Source organism: Phalaenopsis equestris, unplaced genomic scaffold, assembly GCF_001263595.1.
Source record: "Phalaenopsis equestris unplaced genomic scaffold, ASM126359v1 Scaffold000272, whole genome shotgun sequence".
NCBI lineage: Eukaryota > Viridiplantae > Streptophyta > Magnoliopsida > Asparagales > Orchidaceae > Phalaenopsis > Phalaenopsis equestris.
Window position 1 is genome coordinate 1,107,754 of NW_018164714.1, and position 13,191 is coordinate 1,120,944.

The following is a 13,191-nucleotide window of genomic DNA, read 5'->3' on the forward strand; positions in this document are numbered from 1 at the left end:
TTATGTGATACAGGCTCTATCACTCCCTCCACCTCTTCTACTTCGTAGGACAAAGAAGCCTTCGACCCCTCTGTCTCGCACATCGCTCACTCATCCGAACCCGAGCTGAACCCAGCCCGACCCTAAAACCCTAGTCTGAGCCTGAAAACCTTCCCTGATTTATTATTAGTGGTTAATATTGTATATTGTCACAAAAAAAGAAAAAAATCATAAAAAGAAAATATTTGTGTTTTGTTTTGTTCCACCATCGATCGCTGATCAAATCATTTCATCGTCATCGACACTGTCGGTTCCACTTGAAACGTCGGTTTCACTTGAAAAGTTAGAAAATGGGATGGGAGAATGTCCATGCAAGGAAGCTTGAGTACCTGTCCATGCAAGGAAGCTTGAGTACTTGTCCATGCAAGGAAGCTTGTCTGGAAACATTTTATAAGATGTCAAGGGTTTTATTTTTATAAGATGTGAAACGCGAGTGCATATTCAGAAAATTAAGTATTATTCATAGAAAGTAAAGTACACATTCAAGATAATTTGTGTTTATGATTATCTTTTTACATGTACACTGAAGGCCCATAGCGTCTTATGGACCATGGTTAAAGACTTTATTTTGTTCCTCGCTAACCAACGTGCCTCATAGACAGCTAGGCAGATTGGCATTCTCCTGATGTCCCCGAAATGGAGTTAGGCGCCATGAGGCTGCCAAAATTTTATGTGCATTTGGAATTGCAAATAATTTTAAAATTTGAAGCATCTTAGTAAAATGGCTTGAAATGTGGGCCAACAAAATCTGCAAATTATTCAATTTTATATTATTTTGATTTGCAAAAATATTTAAAATTTGCGCTTTCCACTCTTAGGCTCTTAGGATTTAAGATCAAATTAAAAATTTGTCTTTTTAAAACTTAGGCCCATAGGGTTTGAAAATTAATTTAAAATTGAAAATTTTCAAATTTAGGCTCCTAGGGCCTTCAAAATTAAGTTGAAATTGAGTTTTTCAAACTTAGTATCATGGGTCTAAAATTCAATTCAAGTTTGGGTTAATGGAGACTTGTAAATAATTCTAACATATCGATTAAGCGGACTTTCAAATTATTTAAAGTATAAATTATGATGGCTTGCAATTTAGTCCAAACATGAAATATCATATTTCATCACTGGATTCACAACGTATGTTCAAGGCAATTGCTTTTAAAGCCCAAAGTGGAATTTTATGATATTCAAAATCATAATATTACAAACACTTCAAAGTTCTGATGGATTTCAAGGTTTATACAAACTTTAGAACTATCTCTTAAGTTCAATGCAATGTTTTGAAATAGTATTTCTAAGACATATGAATGGTAAGTTGGATACTCTGGAGCAATAAATGCTTTAAGACGTTTAAGGAAATAAGTCAACTATGCACAATTTCAAAATCTTGCATGTCTTTCTTAAATAAAATTCACATCAAATTCATAATTTAAAAGTCATGCAAATCTTTAAAGCTTGTAAAAATTTTTGAGCTATTCAAATATATGAAATTTAAAACGTCAACATGTGCTTCGATCTAGTTGTTATATTTTCAACTATAAAGTCTTATAACATTGTGCATGCCGAATTAAATTTAAATTTTAAATACTTGCATGTACTCCACCAAAATGAAATAAGTATTTAAATTTAAATGGTTTGATAATAATTCACGAGTTTAAATGAAATTTTCACACAATTTACTCCTGTTTTTAAAGCATACAAATTTCCTTTTCAAAAAGTTCGCATGTATTTTAACATTATAAAATTTTTATTGTCAAATCAAACTCAATACAATATTATATACACCCTCAATTGAGTCGTCTTGTCTATAGGACAGAATTATAAATCTAATTCAACTAGTCCAATCTTCCTCTTCTTAAGGACTAGAGTTGACAATTTAAATTAATTCAATAATGTCCAAATCATAAACAAATGAATTTGCAAGTCCAAATCACTTAATTTGATCCTCCTCCTTGCAAGGGCAATAGTTGATAGGACTACCATTCTGAAGACATTAAACTGACAAATTTTAAATGAATCTTAAACATAAATATTTTAAAGGTCCAAATCCCCCACGATGGTCATATTGACCAAAAATCTCAACCAAAGGGGTCACTTTTTTAATTAAGATTTTCAAATCAAATTTTCAAATCAACAAACTAAAGTATTCATTTAAAATTAAATCACATAGAGACTTAAAGCAAATATCATTCACTCTCCACAATAGTTTGTTAGGGATGACAATCTTTTGATCGACTTCAACTCACAAATAATGAAAGTCATATCGAGTGTATTACTATATTTACACTCGATGAAATCTCACGCCAAAAAGACATGGCCCGAATCTTTTGTCCACATAATTTGGCCCAAAGGCTCCCAAAAAGTTGTGGTTACAATCAAAGTCATCTGCAGGGTGGTTGCCGCCACATGACACTATTACATTATGATCACGATCATAATTCGTACGTTCCCCAACAACTTTTTGTCATTTGAAGTCTCCCAAAAATTTGCGGTTACGATCAAAATCATCTGCAGGGTGGTTGCCGCCACATGACACTATGACATTATGATCACGATCATAATTCGTACGTTCCCCAACAACTTTTTGTCATTTGAGTTGTAAACTATAAAGGTGCAATTGATTGACATAAAGGCTTCTGTTAAGTAAGATCGATTTAAATTTGTCCCCTTAAACAAATATCGACCCTGGATCTACAAAAATCCTTTAGACGACGCAGCTTATAGTTGTTGGCAATAATTTTTTATTCAAGTTGGGTCAACTGCCTCCTCTGACTAAATAGATCAAGGACTACAATAACCTGGGACGAGAAAACCATAAGATCTCAATCGAGTTTGTCATCATTTCCCTTACGATTCACTTTAAGCTTAAGGTAAAAAATTTTATAATCCAAATCCTAAATCTGCTACTATTATATGTTGAATATCAATATTTAATGACTACCTTCAATTGAAAATGAACTCCTGTTATGTTAACTCATATCCAAATGTTCTCGCAAAATAAGGGTGAACTGTTTGGGTAATGTCTTATTTACAATCCAATCTGCTTCTTGAAAATTTGACCCGACAAAACTTTCAATATCAACACAACAGAAGTACGGGGTATTTGAATTTTCGGAACCCACGCCTATGTTGACAAATCCATCATTATGAAATTTTTCTTGTGCACTTGTTAGTAACAAACAAGTAAGCCTCTTGATTTCTCACCTTTCTGGGAGGTTCAATTTTTTAAAGAAACTGTAGTTTCTACTCACATAGCTAGCAAACATGCACCAATTGGGAATGCCTCATCCATTTCAAATTTCTGGCAGCTGGGAAAGTGACAGTGATTTGTAGTAGGGTCCTATTTATGAACAATTTTCTTTTGATTAGGACCTTTTCTCTATTACTTTGAGCTAGATAGATATGTAAAAAAGAGTTTGTAAATTTAATAAGGGCAAGCCGATTTAAAACTTATTCCTTCTTATTAGTTTTCCGTTTTTTGAGAATCATATTACAGGTTTATTCTGGTTTGGGGAGGATTACCCTGTTCTTGAGAGGCAAAGAGTCGTACTTAACAGAGCCCAGTATTCTGTCACCATTGATATCAAGTTACTAACTTTTTTCTCCAGAAAGTAATTGTAGCAGGGAAACAGTAGTTGGTGGCTGCGGAGGTAGCACCGTGGCTTGCAAAACGAAGCAATTTTCTGGAAAGCCCAGTCACAAGAAAAAATATTACGTCTGGACAGCCAACTGCCAGGAACCACGTTGCCCGGTTCCACAGATTAAACAAAATCAAAAAAAAAAAAAGAGTGCACGGACTAAACTAATAGAACTGCGAGGATGCGTGTCTAACTGTCTATTGATAACTAGCAAAAAAAAGTCGATAAACATATTTCAAAATTATAATTTCTACAAAGGCACACTTCATTCCACCATGTGAAACAACAAATGACTTGAATTTTGTTATCACATTTTAGTTGAAACACTTCAATGCTGTCCATAATTCCTACGTTTCTGATTCTGAATCAATAAAATCCTGAAATTAAGGGATCAACCTTCCCAAAAAGGTATAGATCATTATACCAGTTTTCTGAACCTAAAGAGGCCATGACTCATAAAGGAATTAAAGCAAAAATGGATCCACTGATCAAACTGTGAAAACAACATACAAGAGAAGACAATGGAAATTGATAAATAAATATGAACATCTTCGGACTGAAAGATGACTCCATCAAATATGACTAAAGTGACGAAAGTAAAGTTGGTCAATGGAAGTTTCGATCAATGAATAAACTAAAATGATACCCCAAAAGTTAGTAGATATTTTTTATTATTAAAACTAGACCCGATCATATATTGATATGCAACGCCAATAGCATAAAACAATTCTCACTGGAAACAATGCAAATATACACTAAAATGATTATAATGAAAATCAAATGTGTAAAGTGAGTTAGGCAAGAAACACAACCTTACATAAATGATAAGTACAAATAAGATTTGAAACAATTACAATAAAAAAACACAATTAGCATAGGGCAAATGAGTATGATAGCTTAAATACAAATTGCTTTCAATTATGTGAAAAACGAATTAACTTATAGCAAACTTACATACAACGAAAAAAAGAGAGACATGAGATTAAACCACCCATACATGAATGGTTATAATAAATGATCCCATGATTAGAGAAAGTAAAATAAGCAAAGCCAATCAAAAGGGGGGGGAAATAAAATATTATATCTTACACTAATTAAAAAGAGCATAAATAATTAAACGTTTTGCAGAATTTCCACAACAAATGCATGTAATCAATGAGTACTACAGAGAGTTGTTTAGTAAAAGTAGGTGGCTGAACTATTTATTTCAAATGGGGAATGGATCCATCTCAACAAGTAAGAACGATAAGATAAATCTAAATATCGATAAACACTATGAAATGTTAAAGATTGGTGATTCTATAAAAACGATTTGAAGCATTCTAAATTACTGTTTTCAAAACTTCTAGAAAATTTAAGTTGCAAGGAAAAAAAATGAAACATGAGAATGCAAGGAACTGAAGCAATAATAAAAACTACCAGCCATGCCACTGCTACATCAGCAGCACTGTAGACAATTGCTTTCAAGCATTGGAAGACAGCCGGCATCAGGTTTGGCGTGAGTAGATAATCAAAAACACAGCTGAAAGCACTTATTGACGTGTTTGATGTGGAACTAGCAGGAAGAATGCCACCATTACAGCTAAAACGTATGGTCTCCAAAACTGTAACAGCCAATAAATAGGTAGCCTTTACACCTGCCAGTAGGGAGAGGGATTTTATGTTAATGATACTGCTGAGAAAAAAGTAGTCAAAATATGGAACATTTTTTTAGACGTAAATTTTATAAGTTCTTTTGAATTCCTTAGATAACATTTTATGTTAATGATAGTCAAAATATGGAACATTTTTTTAGAGGTAAATTTTATAAGTTCTTTTGAATTCCTTAGATAACTAGAAGCAAATGGACCAAGAATAAAATAAATCATGTCCGCCAAAAGCAAAATAGAACCTGAAATTGTAGTCATTGCTGCTACCTCAACACGGCATCCTAAGGCAGCAGAAAGAACACTTTTCTGCCCAACTGCAGCTTTCTCATTGCTACTGCCTCTTCGGCCACCTGCGTTGTGTAGGGCATTCAACTCTAACTCATCTTCAAGCCACTTGACTGAGCTCACAACCTATTGAAGAAGGTTAAGATAAAGCTTAACGATAGATTACTTCTTTGGTAGGTTGCATAATATACCTTCCACAAACAATAAGGGTACAAGTAAAACAGCCCACTCAACCTAATAGAAAATTTTACTTTTTATAGGTTTACAATTAATTTGGTTCACTACTTCGAAATTTTTTCTCAATGAATGTATGTTAAATATGAAGCAGACAACATCGCCGATCTCTCTCAAATTTTCTATTTAAAGATACTGACAATATATTTTTACCTGAACCCAAACCCACATAATTTACAACCTAAAATATGACTTCATAATCTTCTCATCAGAAGTCATCAAAATTATATTACAATTGATCAGCTGAATCAGACCTGTGAACCTACCAAAGGTGGTGTTCTCTGCGCTATGCGTTGAACAGCTCCAAACCACTGGCCAATCGACGTGTATGATCCAGTCATGGCATGAAGTGGGCTTGCCGCTGCGCTCCCCACAATACTAATTGAGTTGGGCATTCCTTTTGTTGAAAATTGATTTTTCTGCCCTGGAGAAGCTAGCCCAAATAAAACAATATAGAACCAAAGGTTGCGAAACAATTTAAGAAGTGAAGGCTCAATGCTGGTAGCTGGGTCAAAATCAGAGCAAATTTCTGCAACAGCAGAAAGTAGTGGACCCAAAAAATCAGCACCACTCCTATAGAAATTCAAAAAAAAAGTGAGGATACCAACAAGAAGAAGTAGCATGAAAATTGTGATTTACAATAGTCTTTTAGCCAAGATGAATAACATATAGGAACCATTATATACTACGCACTAATGCAAAATAGAACTGCATTTTATTTATAGGGTTACATCGTAGTGCAATTTATATGTAAGTGTTAGAACAACAACAAAGAAGAGAGCAAGATTGTGTCTCTGTACTATAGGAATATTGAGCTTTTGCAGAACATCAGGAGCATTAGTGCATCAATAGATTATATACACTACCTCCCACTATTTGATTCACAAGCTAGTCCAACATCAGAGCACAAAGACAAAAGACGGTGGCGATAGTCTACCCTTAGCTTTGTACTAGTCAAACGAGAAGCAACCAAAAGAAACCCAGCTGGGAGAGTCTGTGCAGAAATTACTATGCATAAGCATCATTTGAATTTAAGCATTGAAAAATATTATAACTTCAATCAATCGCTAAGGTAATCTGCTACACACCTCTGCCCTCTCAGTGGCAGCTTCTGAAGGTGAGTTGATTTCTGAATTTCCAACATTTTTAACCTTATCCAAATAGCTCCGTGTCATCAAGACAACCGTTTCCCGATAAGATTTCTCAAAACCCAAGCAGGCTATGTGAGATACTGCATCCAGTAGCTTTTTTTTTTTGAAAAATATAAAAGTTAATCAAAAATGCAAATCAAATACCAAAAGTTTGCTGGGTCCAAAACAAGTCAAAAATCAAAAATAAAAACATATACCAACAAATAAAAAATCAATGTAAAAGCATGTACATTGTGAGAAGACAAGGTTCCATACTCGAAGACGCAGTAAGCATGGAGATGAAGCATCACCCTCTTCTAAACTTTCAATGAACAAAGGCAATATCATATCAACGACTTCCCATTTATTGACAGTTACACTCAAGTCAGCCAGCAACCGTATAAGATTATGCTGAATCGCAGGAATTGCATGTTTTTCTTTCCCATCCTGAAAAGCAAATATAAAGTCATACTCCCAAGGAAAAAAAATTTCAAGAAAACCTATTATATTACAAAGCATTCATCAGACAGCCATACCAATTTCTATATCATTTACTGAATATAGCTTTAATAAACATGCTTTCATTTGCATATGCCAATAAAATAACAACGGTAAGTAAAATGGCAACAAGAATTGTAGCAAATTAAATAGATTTTTTACTGCCAAGATTGAGATCTATCAAGAACTTAAGAGAAATTGTAATGGGACATTTTACTTAGATATTGAAGAAAATTGGACTTAATGGAAAATGAACTTTGTTGCATTATAGTATTTCTAATTGTTGATTTTTTGTATTAGTTAATGGTGAATGTTAAGGTTTCTTTAAAATCTGAAAATGGTTTAAGGCAAGGGGATTATTTTCTCCGGGTTTCTTAATATTTGTGACAAAGTATTTAGCAATTGGACTTTTCAGCTACTTTGTAAATATTCTTCTATTAAGTATTATTCTAGATGTCAGTTGGATGTTTCCCATTCCATGATGAAGCTAATGTTTTCTTGTAAAGGCATCAAGAATTCAGCTATACGGCTTATCAAGTTCTTAGATTAATATGAATCATAATCACATTATATAATTAACAAATCTAAGAGTTTTAAGGGGCCTATAAGCCCGTACCATCCCCAAAATCTACATGGGATTATTGGGTTTCCAAATCAGCATTTCCATTAATGGTTTTAGGACTTCCTCTCTCCAAAACATGATGATCTCTTAAATAATATCGAGGGCAAAATCTCTACGTGGGAGCACAAACTTGTCCTTTTGTTGATCGCATTACAATTTTTAGAAGTTTATTATATATGCTAAGCCAATGTATTCGTTACAGGCTCTGGAGCCTCTAGTAAATGTAATAAAAAGTGAAGAGGATATTTGGTAGGTGTCATTCAAGTAGCTTTGATTCTCAACATAGAATTCACAGTTTCCAATGGAAAGGGCTTCTTTCCTCTAAAAGGAGGTTTAGGTTTCAAAAGATTGAAGAAGTTGATAGATCATCTATGAAGGGGGTCTGGGCTTCAATATTAAAACTCTTTCAAGCCCCTGATACTCTAGATGAAGGAGATTTGAGTGGATAGGCTAATGATAAATGTACTGAAACGGTGCAAACCTGTCAGGTGAAGGTTAAACAAAATGTTGATGGTTGTGCTAAAGGGAACAGGATGCTGATGGTGGTAAATTTTTTTAGAAATCATAGGGTTAAAGTATCTTGGCCTTCATAGGTTACCAAGAAGTGAACTAGTCTTATTGTGTTGAACTCATTGCTTTGGACCATGGCTTGGAGATTTTTTAATCCTTCGCCATTGATAAGCCATGGATAGAAGTGAAAACATAGGCACATAAAACCTAGTATTTAGAAAAAATGAAGAGGTACGTAGCTCTCATTATATCTAACTATGAAACATAGGAAATTACATTATCACTTTCATTTAAAGATTGGACATGTTTGGCATGAATGGAACGTAGTAGCTGATTGGGCAGTTAATTAAACTTGCAAATTAAGTGTCAAGGGTAATAGGTTTATTGAAAATTGTTACGTAGCATTAAATTGGATAAGTGGGCATGTCCTCATCTCAAAGGCTAGGTATGTTAGTCCAGAGAAGATGGATTGTCTTTCTCAAGAGCTTCCCCTCCATAATAGATTTGCATCTATTATGCTTTACTTTTGCCTTCCTTAAGAAATCCAATTGGTAAGTATACACATTCATCAGTATTGCACATCAAGGAAAGTGGTGTGGAATGGTGGATGTTGCAGCTTCTATTTACACCACGGATGCAAAGGTTCAATTTCTGATTATTCTTTTGATCATATGTAGTTTTATTACATGTTCTTTCAAGTGATGCGAGTCACTAGCATGCTACTTCAAAATTTTAATGGAAAATAGGTATGGTTCTGCTTAACCTATCATCTAGACATACAAGATTAGGAAAAAAATTACTTCATAAATCTTTGTTGCTTCAATATTAGCATAAAACTCAAGTCAACAAAAACAACAACAAAGCCTTAATCCCACTACATGGGGTCAGCTACATGAATCCTTTTTCTCCATTGCATCCTATTTAGTGCCATATTTTCATTTAGTTCTAATACATTTAATATTTTCATTTAGTTCTAATAAATTAAGATCATTTTTTATACAATAAGCCCAGGTTTTCCTAGTTCTATCTCTGCCTTTCTTAACAAAAAAACTCTAGTCAAAACACTTAAATTCAATGCAGAAAAGCCTTTTTTGTGATACTAAGGGGAAGATAAAATAAGTCACTCATGCTATACAAAACGAAGCTTCTTTCTGAATCAAAAATTATGTGAAGTAAAAACCCTTTTCTATGGCACAAAAGTTGCAAACAAACCTGCTCCTCGTAGTCATTCCTTTCTCGAATGCAAGCAGCCAAACCCATGATGAAGGTATCAACAAGAGCCCTGTCCTTGCCCCAACCAAATTCTACTATCTCGCAACTTAGTTTCGTGACAGCCACAAACATTGCCCCAGGGTTGTTACCTAGCATATCAGCCTCCTCCGAGTGAAACATCAAATCAGTAGAAAATAAAAATGTGTTTCCATCAAGCCCTTAACTAGCACAAGAATCTAATAAAAATTTGCATTGAGTTATACCTGAGCACATGTCGTAAGTACCAGAGGTTTCAGAGGAATAAGTAAGACTCGGAGTAACTGGCCCCCACGAGAAACAGTTATTTGGCTAATTCCATAAAGTAGAGTGCTGAAAAGATCCTCACAGATTTTCAACTTTCTCCATGAAGAGATTATGCAAGCTTCTGCAGCATCCAAGAGAAGTGCAAGTGTACGCCGCAATGCATCTTTGGAGGCTTTCCCATCCGGATCTAAAGAAAGTATACCCTTCGTTTGCAACTCGGCTGCTGCTTGACAACAAGATAATTTTCTGTTGATTCTAGCTTTCAACTGCGGCCCCTGTTCTTTCCAATCACGCTTGCGGATCTACAGTAGAGTAAGCGTAGATTAATTCAATAGCACTGAATCTAAAACAAAAGACATTTTATTAATTGTAATTTCTACAATGAAGAAGAAAAGAAAACATGAATTCAATGAAATATGGCTTATTCATACGTTCTAAAGTGTTTAAATATCTGACCACCGGATAGCAATCACTCAAATAACTGGATTATTTGTTTATAAAGATATATTGATGATCAATGGATATGAATGGAATGTAGAACATAATCTAAGAAGCCAATCTTTAAGAATACATCAATGCTTAATATCTTAAATGATAAACTCAATCACACAAAAGGAATAGTTTAACAGGTTTCTTTCAAATAGCATATAGAGGAATCATATCCGAAAAATTCTCGCAACAACCTTGAGAAAAGCTGGCAAAGACTTCAGCTGCTTGGCAGCAACTTTATGAAAATGTTCCAACTGATCAGCCTTGATCCTACCCGACCTATCCAGAACCTGCCGAACCAATCTAAACGCTATCTCCAGCTTCTCCAACCCTTCCAAAGACTCCACCTGAAATGCCACAGGCCCGCCTCCTCCACCCCCGCCATTCGAACCCGAGCTGCTCCTCCGACCAACACTGCCACCATTCTGCACCGACGAGATCTCGCTCGAACCATCATCAACTACATCCCTATCATCCTCAATTACCTTCCCCCTGGACAGAGTGCTCGATCCCCAGGACATCGAATTCTCCGACCCTGACGACGAAAGCCCATCATCCTCTGGAACAAACTGCTCAAGAAAGCATGTCACAAGCATTTCCCCGTCCGCAGCCGCAATCGGAGGGCAACTCTGCGCCACGGCGGAGAGAAAAACCCTGGCAATGGCTATCTCGTCACCGGTGCAGGCCGCTGCGGAGAAGACAGTGTTTCCAAAGAATAGAGAGAGCTCAGAACCGACGGCAGGGGAGAGATCGGCAGCGGTGGAAAGATAACGGAGAAGATCGGAGAAGAAGGCGGAAATGGTGTCAAGGGAGAACGACTGTGGCCAGAAGGAGAGGCGAAAAGCAACGGATGGGATGGCGCGGAGGAATTCGAAGAGTGTGGATCGGACATTGGAGGCAGCGGCGGAGACATCGGAGCATTTAGACAGAAAGCGGGCAAGGGCGATGAGGGCATTGAGATGGGAACGCGTGACGCGCACCGATCCTAATCCCGCCGACGGTGGCTGAAGCGCTGCCGCCGAAGGGCAACGGCTGCAAATCCAGGCTAGCTTGTCGGCAAAGAGATCAGGGTTCTGGGCAATAAGATCGCAGAGTTCAGTCAGCGCCTCCATGGCGGTAAGGAGTAAGATGAAGGCCGGGCCTCCGGTGAGCGGCTGGCGGAGATTCTCTGAAGGGCTCTCGCCCCTTTGAGGTGTACAGCAAGCGAATGGAGGCTGGATGGCGGGGGGCCCCCCGGGCCGGGCTCCGGTCTCCCAAAGAACGGAAGCCTTCGAAAACTAGAATTTAGCTCATTCTCATTAAAAAAAAATTATTTACTGCCGTGCTGATCATTTCCTTAGAAAATTTGAATGAATGTTTGAGAAATTATTTCGTAAGTACACTGATCTTCATCATCCATCACCGTGATCAAACTTTAAAAAAATAAAAAAAAAATTAAAAGTGAGGCCCACCGAATTATATTTTTGTGGTGATCGACGGTGGAGATCGGACACCACATGTATTTCTGCATATGGTATCCGTATGAAATAAGTTTTCTGAATATTTTTCTGACTTAGTAGAAATTTCTCGAAGAAATTTTTTTGCAACGAGTTAAACATGACTAACACACACTTAAATTTTAATTTTTTACATATACGATTGATTATATAGGAAAATTGTATTTCATTTTTTTTAAATTAAAGTAGTTATATTTTAGGTGTTATATCAAAGATTTGGATGATATAATTGTGGAAAAATAAAATTTAGATATTATATATGCAAATGCATAGAAATTAGTTGGTATGCATGTAAAATGCTCTTATAATTGTGTTATAATTTTTATATTATAATTTTACTGTGACTATTGTGATATTGTGTTGAACCACATGCAAATTGATGCATTGTAACTGTATTATAATTATTGTGGTGTTATGTTTAATCTTTTTATAATTTATTATTTTGTTGTCAGTGTTGTAACTACTAAGATTATATATAATTAATGTTCAAATATAATTCAAATGATCTTCAAACATTATTTGAAACTTTTTCATATATTATTGAAATAATATTTGAATATTACTTAGATATTATTTGATTTATGTTCAATTAGCTATGCTTGAACTATGCATGGATTATACTCCAATCATGTTGAAAGGAAACTCAAATCTTGTTTGATCTAATATTTAAACATTGTTGGAACAAAAATAGTTTGAGCATGAATTGAGATTGAGCATGGTTTGATTATGATTCAATAATGGATCTTATTTTAGCCAAATATCATTTGAAAATGATCTGATTAAAATTTATACCTCACTTAAGCCAAATAATCCAAACATAATTTGAACAATTTTCATGATTGAAACAGTTTCAAGCCTGGTTTAGAATTTTTTCAATTAACATTTAAATCATATTCAACTTGACTCAAACAAGATCCAAATATTATTCAAATAAGATTCAATAAGATTTGAATATTAGTTATTCAAGGACCTAAATTTTGTCATTATATAATCTGAATATTACTTAAAGTTTATTCAAACATATTGTTGAACCTTGATTTGTCCATGAATCACAACCAAGAAATAGAGCGTAGGGAAATGTTCTCCTTCGCTCCT

The 13,191-nt window shown here is 35.2% G+C and overlaps 1 protein-coding gene across 2 annotated transcripts in view; it reads right to left on the minus strand.

The window, feature by feature from the left end:
• LOC110024738 (phosphatidylinositol 4-kinase alpha 1) overlaps positions 1–11,825 on the minus strand; it is a gene marked incomplete at its 5' end in the record, with an annotated part of 92,269 nt that extends 80,444 nt beyond the window's left edge. Inside the window, 9 exon segments of one of the 2 annotated variants that reach the window (XM_020724878.1) lie at positions 5,088–5,305; positions 5,560–5,728; positions 6,103–6,409; positions 6,703–6,830; positions 6,925–7,080; positions 7,243–7,413; positions 9,809–9,970; positions 10,072–10,413; positions 10,795–11,825. In XM_020724878.1, the coding sequence (XP_020580537.1) occupies positions 5,088–5,305; positions 5,560–5,728; positions 6,103–6,409; positions 6,703–6,830; positions 6,925–7,080; positions 7,243–7,413; positions 9,809–9,970; positions 10,072–10,413; positions 10,795–11,712 (2,571 nt within the window). 2 annotated transcript variants of the gene reach the window in all.
• Positions 11,826–13,191: the final 1,366 nt, after the last annotated feature.